Source organism: Numenius arquata, chromosome 24 (assembly GCF_964106895.1).
Source record: "Numenius arquata chromosome 24, bNumArq3.hap1.1, whole genome shotgun sequence".
Lineage (NCBI taxonomy): Eukaryota > Metazoa > Chordata > Aves > Charadriiformes > Scolopacidae > Numenius > Numenius arquata.
Genome location: NC_133599.1, coordinates 496,193 through 514,866, shown reverse-complemented (window position 1 = coordinate 514,866; position 18,674 = coordinate 496,193). Strand labels below are relative to the sequence as shown.

Here is an 18,674-nt window from a genome sequence, read left to right as displayed (position 1 = left end):
GTGAGAAGTTCCACATAAACATGAGGAGGAACTTCTTCACTTTGAGGGTGTCAGAGCCCTGGAAGAGGCTGCCCAGGGAGGTGGTGGAGTCTCCTTCTCTGGAGACATTCAAACCCCACCTGGACACGTTCCTGTGCAACCTGCTCTGGGTGGACCTGCTTTGGCAGCGGGTTGGACTAGATGATCTCCAGAGGTCCCTTCCAACCCCATGTGATTCTGTGATGTGTGCCATTTGGATCCGACTGCAGCCAAGGCCCCCTGCTAAAATCAGATTGTTTAAGTTTTTAAGCAGAACTGGAAATGGCAGTTACCTCATGCGGTGGGGGCTGTGGCCGGGGCTCGTCCCCGTGGGAGTGCCATGATCTGGGTCTCGGAGCGGGGACCCTGAGCGGTGACACCGGCCGGGACCAGCTCCTGCCGAATGCCTGGCTCTGGAGCGGGTGTGATTCCCGGTGTGCTCTCCTGCGGAGCTGCAGCAGCCTCACACCTTGCCACGAGGAAGCCGAACATCCCTTACCCTTTCCGTGTCTGCTCTGGGTGGGGTTTCCATCCTGTAAGAGACATGGGTTCATTAATAATCTGAAGGGTTATGTTTTAATAGCTGTTAGTTAATAAACTCATTTACCAGCTTCTCTTTGCACACACTGACTGCCACACTCCGCTGAGACGCTTTTCTTACAAACCACCGATAGATAAGGAAAAGCAGAAATGCTGAGAAGCAGATGTTGCATGACCAAGTACCCAGCTGTGTGCTAACAGAATGAATCTCATGGTGATTAGTTAACAATTCCTTGGCAGTCAGAGGCATATGTAAAACAGTAAACACAGCATGGGGAAATAATAATAATATTTTTTTTTAAAAAAGCAGCAGCATTTTCTGAGCTTAAAACACTGGCAACATCAGGTCAACCATCTGTGTTGCCGGAGAGCTGACTGTGCTGTGGGTAAGTCATACCAAGGTCAGTTGAGCTGACTTAAACTCCTTAACCCTTTATTGGGAAAACAGAAGATTTCTGTTTTCTAAGCATGGGGTGCGTCATGATTTAAATGACATGAGCCACAGCAGGGATATCTGAACTTAAACCGTCAATAAAGGAAAATAATTATTAGTGGTGTGGAGTTCTTACCTGCGGTTACGTGAAGACGTTCATCCAGCAAAGCCCGGGAACGGACAGAAAGCCCCGGCCATTTAAAGTCAACTTCTAAATTCAAGGTTAACTCCGTTAGCGGGATGGAGTTGCCATTGCTGTATCTATGGGTGAGTGTGTGTGAGGGAGGGAGATAAAGATCACCATGACCTTCTGGCTGTATAATTTAGAGCTGCGGCTGCAGTTACCACAGTCTGCCCTCTGGAGTAATTCTCTGCTGCAATGCCTGGGTTTTTTTCTCATTAGAGAAATAAACGAGCGTGCTGGTCTGTGAATGCTGTCGTCCTTCCCTTGTTACCCCCTTCAGTGCCCTTCCTGCCCCTGCTGCCAACGCAACAGCACAGCCGTGCCTTTCTGACCCGTTACTCATGGCAGGCAATAGCAGTTTGAAGAGTAAATTTGGAGACAGCGTGTGAGCCGTGAACCCCGCTGTTCAGCACGTGGATGGGAGGGGGTTTGTTACAACAAAGATGTGTTTACAAAATACAGAATTAACATTTAGATTCCGGGGTAGCTGCTCTGGTGGTAGGGCTGGTTTCAGAGGTGTTTTGCTGCAGCCGGGCGGTGGGAAGGAGCAGGGGTTTTCCCGTTGGGTGTGTGTTCGGGGGGCGGTTTGGGAGCGGGATGGGGCTGGGGACATGGCCCTGCAGGAGCTGCGGGACAGACGTGAGTGGGATGGGACGGGGCACACGGGGAGGCCAGGAGCGGCGAGAGGGAAGGGTTGCTGGCGGGGGAGGTTGGTTGGGGTTGGGTTTGCTTTGCTTACTGGTTGTTCTTTCTGAAAAAACCTTCCTCCGTGGTTGAACTGGTCGAGTCCCTGCTGACGTGTGCCGGGTGCTGTGAGGGCAGTGCAGGAACTGACAGAAAGAATGAAAACATTACATTTCCTGCAAAGCGTTGGAAGCCCTTCTCTGATGATGTAACAAGAAGTGTGAGGTTTTTAATTTTTATAATTTTGTTTGGTTTGGCCACGTGCATGCTATCTCCTGCGTGAGGCGTAAGCCCCTCTGCTCAGAGTACCACGGCTTTCTTCCGTAGTGCTGCTCTGAATCCCTGGTGTGTGTACATCTGCGTGGCACAGTGGCTTAGAGCATTTACAATATCGTTAAGGACTTTTAAAACGTAAGTAGGCTTTAAACTTTTAAGTAACTTCACGATGTTAGAGCATACGCAAATAATAAAACTTAAAAACATCAATATATCTGTCCTGTTAATTTTTACTACTGCTTACAGATAGTGTGCTTCTGGATTGTTTTTTATACTCCAGGAATATACCAGGTTGCCAAATAATTGAGTTTATATTGTACTTGAAACAAAAATTTAATATTTTCTATAATCCTGGCAGTAAATTCCTTGGCGAACTGTAATGCAGAGCACCAGCATTTGTGCAGATGGTAAGTTTCTGCCCAAGGAAGTAAACTAATTTAATTCTATTACGAAAGACCCAGTCGTTGCCTGTGAAATGCTGTTTCTTGTCAGATGTCAGAGGCATGTACACGGTGCACAGCATATGGCACCCAACAACAGGGACTTACACTGGGTGGCTAAGGTTCTTCAAGGCGTCTACTGTCTAAAAAGCTGAGCGGTGTCTCCCGACAGCTCAGTCACTTGTTCCCAGGAAGTGCTCAGGTCAGACGCAGCTGTAGGGAGCGGCTGTTCCTCCGATGATGGTGTTTCAGTTCGGGGAATTGGGGTGACAGCTGTGGTGACACCGGGGGCTGCGCTGCCCATTGCAGGTCTCGCTCCACCAACACCCTCTACATCGCAGAGTCGGCTTCGTCTCCCGACCCACTCCCAGCGCTGCGTGTCGCGCTGCGTGTCACGTTGCGTGTCGCGCTGCGTGTCCCGCTGCACCCAGTGGCTGGGGAAGGTGGGCTCCCCCCAGGGCCAGCGCTGGCCCGGGGCCAGGGGCCTGGGGGATGGCAGGGCCTCAGCGGGGCTCTGCACCAGCCATCTGCTTTCCTCTTTCTTACCACTTGCCATTAAACTAAATCAGGACAGTAAAAACTCAAATAACTCTCAGTTCAGTAGATAATTTTTATGGGGGAAAAAAAGCGAGCATTGCAGTGTGGACTCAAATGGCCGCAGCGCAACTCAATCTTTTTAATTTTTTACTGCTACTAGTGTTGCCCTAGAGAGAAAATAATATCTAAGTAGGTTATAATAATGGTAAATTTTGGGATAAATAGACCACTTTTGTAGGAATCTAATAGCTGAGCTTTGTTCTTAGAATGGAGTTGTGTCTATTTTTGTGATTTTGCGTGTGCTTAACCTGTAGGATAGGAATTGCTTGACTGTTGGATTTACTAAATGACTTTTAGTTCACCCACATTCTTTTCTGAGTCCCCCAGGGTCCAAACGCTAATTTATGGAACATTTTAGAGTGGGAACAATGATGTTGCAAATTTTCTTAGTAAATTTTAAGTCTTCAATATCTATATCCTCCTGTAAATTTAGAGCTACTGCATTGTTTTGCATCAATGTAGTGATTCCTACTTTATGTTGCAAATTCTGTGCCTGCATGACCATAAAAATAAATGATGAACAATCGTTTAGGACAGGAGATGTAATCAGCTAAAGCCTAATGAAGCTTATACTTCAGAGCAGGCTCATCTGCTAAAATACTGCATTGGCTGAATCGCTGCTGCAAATGGGTGGTTTCATAATTGCATTTCAAGTGGGGTTGATAATGCACTCTCTTATCTCGGTGACACCTCGTTAGAGCCCGGCTGCCCCTGGTCCCCCCACCCTTGTCATCCAGCCCAGTCCCGCCCCGGGACCCTCTTGGAACGAGGCGCATCCCAACCCCCTGGTGCCTCTCTGAGGGGGCCGGGCACCTTCGGCCGAGTGGCACCCACATGGCGGGCACGGGCAGGAGCTCCCCAGAAGTTACACACTTGTCCAGCCCGCTGCTGGGCACAGGCAGGAGCTGCGGGGTCTGCGGGTGCCCGGGGGCTGGGGTGGGCGGGCACTTGCAGCAGTTGCAGACCCCCGGCACCTGCCTGACCCTGCTGTCCTGGAGCTCGAGTAAGGAGGAGAAGTATGTCGGCCTCGGCTGCCTGAGCTTGTTAGACATTTCAGTGAATAGGCCAAACCCCGGAGGTGGGCACAGTCGCTTCTGACAGCTCTTCTGACTGAGCCGTAGCTGTCGGTGGGGATGGGTCACACCGCTCGGGAGCTCCGGGTGGGCACTGGCCGTGGAGCTGGGCTTCTGCAGGGGAGAGGGTGCCGGCACCGCCTGGGAAATTCCAGTTCTCGCTCGTACTTCGCTTGGAAGCAGCTGAATCCCGAAGGCTGAGCCGTTCTGCCTTGCTGGCATCCAGCTCTTCACACTTGCTCTTCTCAGAGAGAGCACTATTCCATATTTAATTGAAAATCCTGTGTGCCATAACCGAAAATAAATCTTATGAAATGAATAGTGATGAAATAATAGGATATGCTGTGCAAGGGAAAAGATAAATTCCTTTCATTTTTAATATTACATGATGATTAACTTAACACATAGGGGAAATGCTCTTTCCTCTGTGTTTGCTTCAACAGCAGCACCATAAACACGAGCTTCCCCGCAAAACTGCGTTACAACAAAACATAGTTGGTGGAGTGAAGGCGGTGGGTTGTTGGGTGTGAGGGGTGATGGGTGCTCCCTCCCTGCACAACACCTGCACTCGGGTGTTGGTGTTTGAGTGCTGGGGGTCCCTGGCAGCGTGAGGCACAGCTCCCGTTCCCTGCCCCCCTGGCCCAGCGCGGGCTGTCACCGGGATTGGGAATGCTGCGGCCACCTCCAGGAGTGCCAGGACTTCCCCAGCACCTTGAAAAGCCGGTTTGAGAAGCTCTAACTCCTTCATAAAAACTGCATGATGACTGTTCCCCGGAGCAGGAGCTGCTCCGTTCCCTGTGCCCAGTGCCGGGGGTCCCCGCAGAGCGCAGAGAGCCCATCGATGGTGTTCCCGCACAGGGAGTGAGCCATGCTGTGTGTATTGAAAATGACTGCTGTGCTTTACAGTGATGCTGAGCTGGGATGTTTGGGATGGGTCCGGTGTTTGAGAGCCCGGTTTGCTGTTGTGCGAACTGGGTTTATGGGTCCAGCTGCGATGGACCTCGCGCTGCCGCTCACGGGCACCGCTGAGGGATGTCTTTGCTTTGATGTTCTCTGTGCCCTGGTGGTTGGTCCCCCGAGAGGTTCATCCTGTCCTGGGAGAGCAGACACCCAGCATCTTGGTGAACACAGCGTCTGTCAGGCTCCTGCTCTGCCAAACTCTGGCTGAAATAGGTTAGTGGGCCTAGAAATTATGCAGAGTGTAATTGCATGTCTTGCTTCCTATGGAAAGCAGGCTAAAAATAAACCTGTCTATGATTTGCATAACTTCTATTCTAATCAGAGCACTCAAAAATAAGGAGAAAAAAAAAAAAAAAGAAGGGTCTTGGCATGTGACCATGTACCCTTATGCTGGGAAAGCAGCGCCAAGTGCCGAGCAGATGAAATGGCTTGTGTAACACAGCGCGGCTGCCAGGACGTTCCTCTCGGGGCTGCGGTGAGATGTGTCACCCCGAGGAACCCCGCACTGAGGCTGGGGTGCGGTGTGACACGGCCCGCGGGCCCCGGAGCATGACGCTGTGCGGGGACAGATGGGGGCAGGCAGCCTTTGCCAGACCTCGCGGTGGGTCTCCCTGCACTGGTGTGCCCTGTGCGAGCCCCGGGCTGGGCTGGGACGTCAAAACAAAACTTACTGAATGTTCGAGTTTGAATTTGCCCATTAGCTGTGGATTATCAAGGGGAAGCATTAATATTAGAGCAGTTTGGAGACTCAAGTAACATTTTGTTCACTTGTGTGTGTTAATTGCACTTTCTTGACCAAATTGATTTGTTTCCAGTCTCACTAAATCATTTTCTCTAGTGTCAATAAACTAAACCATCACATTGTAAATTTAAGGGGATGAGTGAAGATTGCGTATAACTTGGGAAAAGCAAGCCGTAGTTATCCCAGGAAAATCACCTCTGTTGTTTGGGTTACTTATCTTTGTTTGGAGTGTTCCACTTGTGTATCTGCCCAATTAAGAGCAGACTAAACATTTTATGTATTTCTATAACCTATGACAGCTACAGAGGACCCTGATTTCATGGCTCCAGTGTCTGTATCGGGCTTTACAGCACGAGCGTTTCAGCGGCAGATACTCCTTGTGCCCAAAGCCTCGGTAGGCATAGGGAGTTGCACAGTTGTTGACACTCAGCAAGGGACCAAGTGCTCAATTAGGAAGCCTTAATAAAGTGCCGTTATTAAAACATCCCTATATTTTTAATTTTTTTAACAAGTTTGCATATTACAAATTCTAATTGTTGGTTTGACCCTTGAGGTTGTTGTAACACGCTCTTTTAACGTGTTTGAGCCCGTTGGTGTCAGTGTGCAGCTCCATTCCTGCGCGGTGGTTCCATCAGATTGTACTCTGTCCTGCTCACGTTGTGTTCATCTGCTGTCGTGACGGCAAAAACCTGGTGCCCCTCGTGCTTTATGGTTCTCTCTTACTTTGAGAGGCACAGTTAGACTTTGCCAACCTAAGTTTTGTTTTGTGAGGTTTTTCAGGCTCCCAGGTGGTGCTTTCCTGTAGATCCTTCGCTTTGCCTTAAGCCTGGCAGTGGCAGAGGCTTCCAGGGTGCAGTTTGTCTGGAGTCTTGCTTCTCGAGCCCCCGCAGCCCAGGGCTTGCACTGGGGCCGGACTGATGCTGCCCCTGCCCGGTGTCGGTCCTGGCGCTGCCCCTGCCCGGTGTCGGTCCTGGCACATCCACTAAGTGCTTTGGCTTTCAGGTAGTGTAAAGAAAAGCTGTTGGTTGTGGTTAGACGGGAGCTGCCCACCGTGGGTGCTGGGGAGCGTTCCCCCCCTGCCCAGAGACGCTTGGGGCTCTGGAGCTGGGGGGATGAGCTCGGAGAAGGTGGTTGAAAGTGGTTCTTTCTTCTGTTAAAAACCTCTTGATTTCACAGTGCTGGATCCTTACTCTTCACTTCAAGATTCAGCCAACTGTGATGCCTCTATTTGCAAACGGAGGCAATTGTTAGTTGGGTAACAAGTGTTATTTTCATACACCGACCAAATGGCACCCCAAGACTCCACCTAAACGCCTTCTCTGCTCTGCCAATGTTTTCCTCCTCCTTCTGCACTAAACAATAGATTTTTTTTTTTTTTCCTGGTAGATGTGGATCCCAGCCATGGGTGTTCACCATCCAGAGGCTTCTGTTACGGTTGACTTTGCTGTTTCTGTGTTGCCAAAAATAAAAACCTGGGGGATGGCATACAGGCTCCCACTGTTTGTGCTTCATCTCTCGTCCTTCTCAGCTCCGAGTGTTTTTCAGAATAAACTATGTGCTACTTGTCAATGCTTTTGTATTTCTTAAAGGTTGTTTGGGGATATGCCTTCCAAAGCATATTTTAGTTATTGTCAAAGCTTGAAATACTTTAACGATGACATTCATATGCAAACACAAAGCCAAATTATTTTTGCATACATTTACCAACAGTAACATGGCATGGTTATTTGTAGAACATTTCCAGCCCTGTGAGATCCCAAGCAAACAGTGCAGGGGACTGTATCATGATGTTCCAGAGCGAGGACTGAGCAGCTTTGTCTCCCTGAATCAGTCCCCACCTGGACTGAAGGTCTGAAGGCATCATCCTGTAAAGGCTTGTGTTGATCACCCCTTTGAGCGTTTTTAGGAATGAGCAATCTCCTAAATCTGTAGGCTTAAAAAGTCAATACTCACAGTTCTTGATGTTTTCTGAGTGTATTTTGCATTACTAACAAAAATAAGAAGATCCCAAACATGAAGTGGGATGTACATACTGTTAGGAGGTTTCTGGCAACCTTATTTCTTAAATCTGGATAAACAGTTCTTCATTTATTTCAAAAGTTCTGTAAAACACACTGCCAGTGCTTGTGAATGCTGTGGTAAATGATTTAATACTGTAAGGCTTATCTATACCATAATTGCCATAAATAAGAATATGTAACCAAGAATTTATTGGTCAGTATATAACAAACTACAATTAAACAAGCCTTTCAAAGTAAACCTTTCTAATATTTTTCAGCTTTCAGCTAGTAAATGAGTCTGCTTCAATGGATTATTGTGACTATGAAGTGCCTTGAGATTTTTTCTGTACAATAGACCCTATGTAAATTCTTGTGTCTATCATGTTAATGTAATTAGATGAATCTGACGTACTTACCCTTTACTTTTCGTGAATTTGCAGAATATCATTAATGACACTGCCACAGTTCAGCTATATGAAAGACCCTTAATTCAATTTTCTTTAAAGAAGATTGACACTAGTAACATTTAGCCACTTAACAAACTTTATTTCGCAGCATGGCAGTTGGCAGATGCTCTGCACCCTGATTTCTCTGCAGTACAAAGAAACAAGATTTGCTACTGCAGTTAAAAGTTTACGGATTGGTTGTGTTACTTGGAGGAATTAAATCCCTTCCTGTGCTGCCGGGACACGTCCCACTGCTCCTCGGCGAGGTCTCTCCAGTCCTGCTCCCTTCTGTGCCGCTGCTCTGGGACTGCTGCCCGCACCCCCCAGCCTGGGGTCCCTGGGGTCCTTGGGGCAGTGGGGAGGGGGTTGTAAAATCAGTCTCATAAGTGTAGCTGTTTGCCTGGTTCTTCAGTATTTATTAGATGGGCAGGACAGCCTGAGCATGGCAGGTCGGGTTCTCCTTCAAGAACCCACCCCGAGGCTGAATCCCTCCTGGATCGGTCTCTGCAGGACGCTGGCACGCAGAGGGTAAATAATTCAATAAAGCAAATGGAAGGCAGTCTCCTCCGAGCTTTCGGAGCACTGGGATGTGCTCGGCAGCACTGTGCGCAAAAGCTTATTTCTAGGGAAGAGTGGTGTAAAGGACTTTCTCGAGTTGTCCTTTATCTGAAAGTTTTGATAATTTCTCGAATACTCTTATTTTCTTTGTTATAAGATGTTTTCTCCAGATGCTGGAATAACTTCCAGCACTGCATAAGGAGGCTGATCTGGATTTTCCGTGCACAGGGGCCGTGCGAGGCTGCGTCCCTGCCCCTCGCTGCTCTCTGTGCTGGCACTGATGGCTGGTGGATGGAGGCTCTCGCCTGTCCCTGTGTGTCCATCACCTGAACATGGGCTGTCTCTGCCCTTCCCGCTGGTGCTCGCCCTGTGACAGTGGCTCCGGTCCCCAGAGTTTCATGTGTGAGTGTTTTGGGGGACACGCCGAGCGCATGCCGAGTGCAGCGTGGCTTAATAAAAACAGCTTCGCTGTCCCTGTCTTCAGTCAAATAATTAATTCTCTGCAGACATTTAGTACTGAGAAATTCACGCAACCCAGCAGGCTTTAGTGAGATTCTGTTAATCTTAATGAATATTTGAAAGCTTTTGTGAGACCCCTTACCGAGGAATTTAAAATGTATTTTAAAAATATTTCCTCCCTATAGCATTATTCTGAATCCAATTCCTCTCTTGATACCTGTCCGTATCCCCAAGGAGCCCAGTTCAGTTCTGTCTCTGCTCATCAGCTGCTCAGCCTCAGGACCTCCCTTCCCTCCCCAAGAGCCCTCCCAGGCCGTTCCCCATTCCCCCTCTGCTGCTGACAGCAGCCCTCGTTTCTGAAGAGTTTGGTTCCCGTCTGTTGGTCTGGTCTCAGCCCAAAGCCCGACCGGTGATCCTGGCTGAGGGGGAGGGTGAGGAGTCAGTGGGGCCAGAACAGATTTTTGCTCTTTTTTCATGCCCTTTAATAATCTAAGGCTGTTTTTTGTTTTGTGTTTGTAAAATACATCATTTGCATTTCACATCCAAAAATAAGCTTCTAATGTATTTGGCTCTTCTCCCACGCTTGTTCTGGGCACTCCGGTTTCATGCTTTGCCCTGTCGGTTCTGTTCACTGTCAGGGGAGGTCTGTGTCTGGTGACAGATTGCCGTTCGGGGACTGACGCCGCTCCCTCCCCGTGATGCAGCAGATCGGGATGCCCTTGGGGTGTCCCACCGGAGACCTGCCCACTGTGGCCCTTGGAGGATCTCCGCTGAATTAGTCAGTGGTTGGCCTTTTCTGATGTGGGATCTGGCAATCAAAAGACGTGATTAATTTAGGCTTTGGGAGCCGAACAGTGTGGACTGACCGCTGCTTGAGTCTCATTAAAAGGCAAAGGAGCAGCGTACATGTCACATTCCTGAGGTGATTATCTGCTTCTGGCCTTTTGAACGTCCTCGCCGCGACTTGGCTCCAAAGCAGCCGGTAATTGCCGAATGTGTAGGTGCTTATTGAGTCCTGGGGGCTGGGCACCCCTATTTTCTTACTCGGTGTCTCTTAGACAGTGAAGGCCCTCCTGAGGGGGAGCTCGATTGCTCTTTGAGGACTCAGCAGTTACCCCGAGCGCAGCCCGTAACGTGGCCGGGATCCCAGAGGGATGGCCCAGACGTGGTCACCATCTCAGCTTCCTCACTGGCCTCAGTCTTCCCAGGGAGCTCCTCTCCATAGCAGGCAGAGACCAAGCATTGGTTCTCGCCTCTGTGGCCTGGAAGAGTGTTGGGAGGTGTTGGGTGGGAGCGTGTCCCCGGTGTGCCCCAGCTCAGCCCTCCTCCGCCACCGTCCCCTCTTCTTCCCCACGGGAAAGCAGCCTTTGCACAGCAATCCATCGGGGCTTCTGCGCCACAGGTGGGGAAAACTGCCCCTGCAGAGTGGGTCAGACATTCGCAAAATGTTGCCGTCTCTTTCTTCTTTAATTGGAATAATTTGAACCTCCCCTGTGTTTCGTGCAGCGGGGAGGTGGGTGTTTGCTGGGTGGGCAGCGCTGCAGCGAGGACTGGGGTCCGTGTCCCTGTCAGGCTCCGTCTGCTCCCCGTGCCGGGACATGGAGATCCTCTCCCCTGTGTTCAGTGCACGCCAGTGCTCGGATCCCGAACTTGTGTTAAATCATCACGTGAGTGGCTGCTGAGGAGAACCACGGAGTTATTGTCACACGCTGGTGGTACCTCTGGTTTCCTGACGCAGCGTCTCTGGTTTGTGTGGCTGAGCCTTTCCCTAAACGGCTTTTCCTTACTCACCTCAAAGGCCGCTTACTCTTACTCTCTCTATTGATAGCCGAGTTTTAATTAAACAGTAACCGTTTTCCACTCGATGAACCCTGATAATTCCTGGTTTAGTTAGCCGTTTCCATCAAAGCCACCCAGCCGCTCTGGTAGCCCTTCCTCTGGGTTTCACCTGGGATTTCCATATTCGGGGGCGGCCGCCGTTTCTGCCGCTCCCGGGGACCGAGCGCGGCCCGGGGCTGGGGGCTCTCGGGGCGCTCCGTGTCCTCCCCCCGCAGGGTCCGCACGGCGCCCGCCCCGCGGCTGGACCGGGTCCCCCCCCCCGCCGGCACCGCGGCCCGGCCCGGGAGGGGGCGGCAGACACCGCGGGACAGGCGCTGCCGCTGGCGGGGCCCCGGGGCGAGCGGGGCCCGTCCCCCCCGGCCCTGGGCAGAGGCGCCGCCGCCGCCCCGCCCCGCCTGAGCTTTTGGGGGTTTTACCCTGGAATCGAGCAGCGGAACAGCCCGGGGCTGCGGCCCGGCTCCGGGAACCAGGGGACGCAAACCCTTCCCTGTCACCTCTGTTCTCTTAAAATACGTTTTTATGCAAAAGGCTGCAGTGAAAGCCCCAGTAATGAATTATATCGTTTAATGGGAAAGCCACATGCTTTGAATAGCTGCTACTTTGAAAAATTGCTTTTATAATTAACAGTAAAGTATTTTTCAAAAAGCCTGAAAGGCAAACACCCTCTACTTGGTTCAGTCCCAGCACGGGGACAGCCCTGTCCCCAGGAGGTGGTGGCTGGGGAGCTCCAGGGATGTCGCAGCGGATGCCATCGGCTGTACCTCCAGCGAGGTGCCCCCCGTGTCCGTCTGCATGGAATGGGGGTAAAAATGAAGTGGAGATTTTCCACCTGATCTTTAGAGTGACTCGTGGGGGATGTTGCAGCCCCTCCATGGACTGGCAGCATTAGCCAGGTGCACTTGTCACATTATTTTGCTGTGACATTATTGGGCAGCAGCATAAAATCTTCACAGATTGAATCCTTAGAACCTATTTGCATATTTAAACTTTGCATTTGCTGTTTTACCAACATTCAGAAATGGACTTGGTGCTGAGCTGTCGTGGCGCCGTGGCAGGACTGGGCTCTCTGCAGCGGCAGTATGTGCTGCAGCGTTTCCATGACAGGTTGGATGTATAAATAGCCATCTTCATCCTCCTTGGGTGCAGCAGCAAAGGCAGCTTCACCCTTGTGGTTTGTGGTGTGACGAGAAATGAAAGCCACAGCCCCATTTTTCGCGCCGTCTCTGTCTCTCACGCTGGCCCCTGCCCCTCACACGCCGTTTCCCTGCGCTGCTGCTTCAGCCTTTTCTCCTCCTGCAGTCTCTTGGTGTTCCTTACCCAGCTGCACTGTGCATATCCTCATTTAAACAGCTCTTTTGTGGTTAATTTAAATTAAAACTGAAAACAAGAGCCTTGTGCCTGTTCATCTTGCAGAACCTGCACGGTCTGAAGTACGCTATTGCTCTTGACGGGTGGCTGTTGCGTTGTGTCACCCGTCAGAGACAGCGCAGCAGCACAGCAAACACCAGCCGACACTTCTGAGGTCCTTTCGGAGAGTCTCATTCACAAGGTTCTCCTAAAAGCCTGCGTGAGACAATGTAAAGGAGCATGTTCAGCTCCTGCGGGGGAAATATCTGGCTTTTGCGTAAGAGCAAGCTCTGGAGTCGCCTGAAGCACCTTTACCATTGCTTCATTTTTGTGCTTTCCAGTGCACCCTGTTCTCTCTGGGACTTTCTGACGTTTTCTCTCTGACTTCCATCTGTTTTCTCCAGGCAATCCTTTCAATCTTCAGTGTAGTCATCCTGGTCTCAGAGCGCAGTCCAGTCTTTAAGGTTTTGATGTTAAGATTAACCCCTCGGTGTCCTTAGCAGCAGCTTGGCTTTTACTTTTTTTGGACTGAGTTGGTATTTATTGAAAAGGGTTTATGAGCTTTTAAATTTTAAAACATGGAGAGGGTAAGATCAGTGCGTAAATGAAGTCTCTGTAACTCCGCATCCAGTGCAGCTCTCCACCTCTTGCCGAGTTTTTCCGAGGTGCGTCACTCTGAACGCAGCAAAGAGCCGGAGCCACCGCCAGGGTGAGGTGTGGGCATTGCTCTGCCCCGGTGCGACCGGCCGCTGTCACAGCCCAGCTGCCGACCTGCCTCTTGACAGGGAGATGGATGGACCGTCTCAGGGGTAAAACATTTTTTAACGTTGAGAAACCATCTTGTCCACAAACAATAAAGTGATTTGTAGTAACAAATGGAAAATATTTCTCTTGCTGGAGATTACACCATTTGTTCTCATTTTCCATGACATGTTTTGCTCATTATGCTGCAGGAAGCGAATCCAAAGCTCTATAAAGAACAGCTCGTGATGGCAGAGCAGGGAATCGAGCGGGGGCCGCTGCCATCACGGCCGGGAGCGACAGGGGCTGGGGACGGGGACACTGCTGTCCCCACGGCGTCAGGGGGCCGGCTGTGTGTCCCCTGTCGCTCCTGGGGGGCCGGGAGGGTGGTGTCTCAGGGCTGTCCCAGGCTCTCGGTGCTTCTAGACAATTTTCAAAGAAATGGCAGCGTTGAAGCAGGATGTGAACCGAGCCCTTTGGGGCTGGGGGCTGGCGTCACGCACTGGGGTGCTGCTGCCCGTGTTCTGGGGCACCCGTGCGTGCTGGGTGTTGTCTTTGTCTGCTTTGGGGCTTGGGGTAATTTTATTTGGGTTTGGTTAATTCATGGACAGGCCTCTCTGAAGGGCTGGCTGACGGGTCATTGGGGTCACTTCCAAACCCTTTCCAGTGTGCCCTTGTCTCGCTTGGCGGGATGAGGGTGCAGATTGAAATTTCCCATTAATGAGTAGTGGCAGCTGAGGGGATGATTGAGACCTGTTTAAGGTGTGTGTCTGCCCTTAACATGGCAAAAAGGGAAGGGAAAGTATAAACCTGCCAAACCCCAAACGTGGAACCGCCTTTGCAGTGGTGACACATGGCTGGGACAGAGTGGTTGGTGGTGGGAAAGGTGTTCTGGGTCTGATGGTTTTGGTTTGTTGGGTGTTCTCCAAATCAGACATTTCACTAAGCACAGTAACCTGGGGCTGAGGAGTGGGGGAGCTGTGCGTTAAGCCGAGTGTGGGTCTGTGCCCCCCATTCATTCCTGGGCTTTTTGGGGGGATCTCTTCAGCCCCAGGTGCTGGCCCCTCTCACAGTCACCCCCGTGGCAGGTTTATACCTTTCATAGCCCGCTGCTGCTGCAGCTGAAATGGAGCCGTGGTGTGTTCCCGTGGGTGCCCCCGTGTCGTGACACGCCTGGTGTGCTCCACCGTGTGCCCCTGTGTCATGACACACATGGTGTGCTCCAGCGTGTGCCCCTGTGTCATGACACACGTGGCGTGTTCCGGTGTGTGCCCCCGTGTCGTGACATGCCTGGTGTGCTCCACCATGTGCCCCTGTGTCATGACACACATGGCGTGTTCCAGTGTGTGCCCCTGTGTCGTGACACGCCAGCGCACACCCATCTCCTGAGTGGGTTCCAGAGACAGACTTAAGAGTCTTTTTCCCCTAAAGCCCCGAGTGTTCTGCTGTAGTACATAACTTAAATTTATCAAGGTCACTGAACCCTGTTTAATGTGTTTCTGCAGAGATGACAGGGTACAAAAGATTGTTTTGTGCCCTTCTGTCAGAAGGATGAAGCTGTAATACAAGAGCTCAGTTATTTGTGTGCTGAAGGGGCCGTGGTTCTCTACTGATATGACAGATTCACTAATGATACCTGACAGAAGTATTGCAAAGGAATAATTGTAAAAAAACTCTTCTATCATGCGCTGTTTTTAAAAAGAAAATATTTTCTTTTTATAATATCAAGAATGCAGCCTCCCATGTGATGAAATACTGAGTTGAGGTGCCTACCCAGGAGGTGTAAATTGAATAGAAAAATATTGCTATATTTTGAAGCAGTTTCCTGTCTTTAGAGTGTTTTAATTTCAGTGGCAGATTTTGTATTTTAATACTTTTTACTGATTTCAAAACAATTCCAGAGTATTGTCACTGTCTTGCTTGGGAGGTGCTGGGGTTGGATGGCGGTTGCTCAGCGCTGCCGATTTACACCAGCAGAGTCAGGCTGCAGCAGCCTGGAATGGCTTTTCCGTTCAGGTTGTTGCATTAAAAACCACCCAACACTTTCTGCTGCTTTCTTTTTTTGTAACGTTTATAGCAGTGAAATGCCGTGTTTGTTTTGAAATGCCGTGTTTGTTTTGAAATGCCTGCTTAATTTTTACAAGTTATTCAATTGTTGTTTTTTAAGGAAAAGTCATCAACAAAGACTTGCGCCACTACTTGAGCCTTCAGTTCCAGAAGGGCTCGATAGACCATAAGCTCCAGCAAGTGATCAGAGACAATCTCTACCTGAGAACCATCCCTTGTAAGTATGTAAGATCATCCTCATGCGATCTGTTCCTGATGAGGGTCACATCACGCGAGAGCGTTAAATACCTTCTCTCCTGATCTGGTCTGCAGTGTTACCTTGCAGCAGGAGCTCCTGTAAAGGGCTTTGTTGGAGTGGTTTCACGTCTGAAGTTGCAATGAAAGGTACAGCCCATGTGGACTGACAAAACAGCGGAAACCTCAGTGTTCAAAGCTCAGAGTATTTCAGGAATATCTGTGTTTTACTCAGCGGAATGTTGTCGGTTGTGGTCAGAACCACAGCCACCACGGGAAATAAACTTTCCTCAGCACCATCAAACAGCACGAACACGTCCTGGTTTCTGTTGGTGTTGGGTTGTGCACCAAGAGGGAGCTCACACCTCAGGAGGGGACATAGTTGGGCAGAGCAGCGCAGCTGGAGGAGGGTCCCAAAGGGCTGCGGTGACACGAGGTGGGGACAGCTGTTGTTGGCTTGTCCTGAGAAGACGGCACAAGGAGGTGATGGCAAGAGGGAGAGTGAACCCATGGCCCAAGAGCAAGGGGAGGAAACAGTGCATGGGCAAACTTCAGTGTCACAGCAAGAATTAATTAGTCAGAGAATCTGGCTGGGTCTGTCCCTTCAGTTGTGCGAGCCCGTCTGCTCTGAGATCTGCTGGCACCTCTCGGGTCAACCAGCTCAGGCTCCCCTGCCTTGGGGATGCCAGAGGGTCCCGCTCCCCCGGCGGAGCCTGCAAAGGCTCCTTTGGAAGGTCCCAAAGAGTGGTGCTCAATGGAGTTAAATCCAGCTGGCGGCCGGTCAAGAGTGGTGTGCCTCAGGGCTCAGTGTTAGGACCATTTCTGTTTAACGTCTTTATTGATGATCTCGACAAGGACATAGGGTGTATCATCAGCAAGTTCGCAGACGACACCAAGTTAAGCAGGAGTGTTGATTCCCAGGAGGATAGGGAAGCTCTACGGAGAGACTTAGATAGATTGGATCATTGGGCCAACATCAATGGTATGAGTTTCAACAAGGGCAAGTGCCAGGTTCTGCGCTTGGGCCACAATAACCCCGAGCAGCGCTACAGGCTTGGGGAAATGTGGCTGGAGCTGCCTGGAAGAAAGAGGCCTGGGGGTTCTAATTGACAGGCGGCTGAATATGAGCCAGCAGTGTGCCCAGGTGGCCATGAAAGCCAACGGCATCCTGGCTTGTGTTAGAAATAGCGTGACCAGCAGCAGTAGGGAGGTGATTGTGCCCCTGTACTCAGCACTGGTGAGGCCACACCTCGAGTATTGTGTCTGGTTTTGGGCACCTCAATACAAGAGAGATATCGAGGTGCTGGAGCGGGTGCAGAGGAGGGCAACGAAGCTGGTGAAGGGCCTGGAAAACAAATCCTATGAAGAGCGGTTGAAGGAGCTGGGACTGTTTAGTATGAGGAAGAGGAGGCTGAGGGGAGACTCATCACTCTCTACAACTACTTGAAAGGACACTGTAGAGAGGTTGGTGCTGGTCTCTTGGCACAGGTAGTTAATGACAGAACGAGAGGGAACAGCTTCATGCTCCAACAGGGTAGGTTTAGACTGGACATTAGGAAAGAATGTTTCACAGAACGAGTGGTCGGGCATTGGAACAGGCTGCCCAGGGAGGTGGTTGAGTCACCATCCCTGGATGTGTTTAAGAACCGTTTAGATGTGGTGTTGGGGGATATGGTGTAGGGGAGAACTTTGTAGAGTGGGGTAGATGGTTGGACTCGATGATCCCAAGGGTCTCTTCCAACCTAGATGATTCTATGATTCTATGATTCTACTTGAAAGCGCCATGCATGGCACAGGACAGTGACAGCAACCAGACGCCCTGTCCCTGCCTCTCACCCCTCTGTGCCCCTGCATTTCTTAATTACCACAGGATCGTCCTTTACCTTGTCTCAAAGGTTCACTGATTAAAAAGGCTCACCACCAATTGCATTTAAATACTCATTGCACTAAAAACTTAAAAGTTGGTCAACTAATGCTTTTGTACCTGCAGGAATTCCATTCTCAATTTAGCATCGTTATATTGAGTGCACCCAAGGGTTTGTGACTTTCTTAAAAGATAATAATAGTGAAAGGCAGTTTGTTTACGAGCAGCTCTTGTTCATGCTGCTGCCTGACAAAAATGATGTATGCCTTTAAAAAGCTGTTAGGTTATAGGCAGTAATGAATCAGTGGAGTCCTTTCTAGGAGAACTTTAATTAAGCTATTATAACTATGGGAGGCCCGTATTTATAGACGTAACACTGGAGAACTGCATTAACACAGCCATTTACTGATTACTTTGCAACTGTACCTATAGCTGGGGTTTAGAGTATAGATGAATACTCTGAATTGTAAGGTTAAAAAGTAGCTTTTGTACCCAGTTACGGATTTGGTGGCCCAAAAATCCAGTGTGTTGAGTCCCGCAGACCTCATTACAAATTAGCGGGCGGTGGGAGAAGTGGGGAGATGAAGCCCCCTTTCAGCTGAGTTAAAGTGCCCCAGCTCTTACACAGCTCCCCCAGTCCCGGACACCATTGCCCGGCTCCGGCAGCATCTGCTGCCTCAGAACAGGTTTTCGGTTCACTGAGCATAAGAATGAATTCTCTCTAATTACCACCTCGCCCAGCTTTTTTTTCCTGCTCCTTCCTCAGTTTCAGAGCTGCCATTCCTACGTAAGCTATTGGCCTAGTTTTTATCCATTATTGTTCACTTGCTCAGCAGTGTTCTAACCCTTGTCTTTCTGGGGTGACATCAGCATTGTGTAAAGATTCAAAAATGTATTGTTTTTCCTGAACTGTGCAGCAGGCACACCAGCAAACAGGCAGCGCTTCAGTATCTTACAAGAGTGTTTTCTCTGTCTTTGCAGGCACTACCAGGGCTCCCAGGGATGGGGAGGTCCCTGGGGTAGACTATAATTTCATTCCGGTGGAGCAGTTCAAAGCACTGGAAGAAAGCGGAGCCCTGCTGGAGAGTGGAACGTACGATGGTACGTTGGTGACGTTTAACGGAGCGGGAGTAAGGACCCACAGCTCAAGTCCAGTATCTTGGTCCAAGTGT

The 18,674-nt window shown here is 50.1% G+C and overlaps 1 protein-coding gene across 3 annotated transcripts in view; it reads left to right on the top strand.

Moving 5' to 3' along the window:
* The window catches only part of MAGI3 (membrane associated guanylate kinase, WW and PDZ domain containing 3), a 64,260-nt gene that overhangs the window by 16,200 nt on the left and 29,386 nt on the right, over window positions 1-18,674 (top strand). For all 3 annotated transcript variants that reach the window (XM_074163254.1, XM_074163253.1, XM_074163252.1), the window contains exons 2-3: window positions 15,505-15,621; window positions 18,484-18,603. In XM_074163254.1, the coding sequence (XP_074019355.1) occupies window positions 15,505-15,621; window positions 18,484-18,603 (237 nt within the window). The remainder of the gene's footprint in view (window positions 1-15,504; window positions 15,622-18,483; window positions 18,604-18,674) is intronic.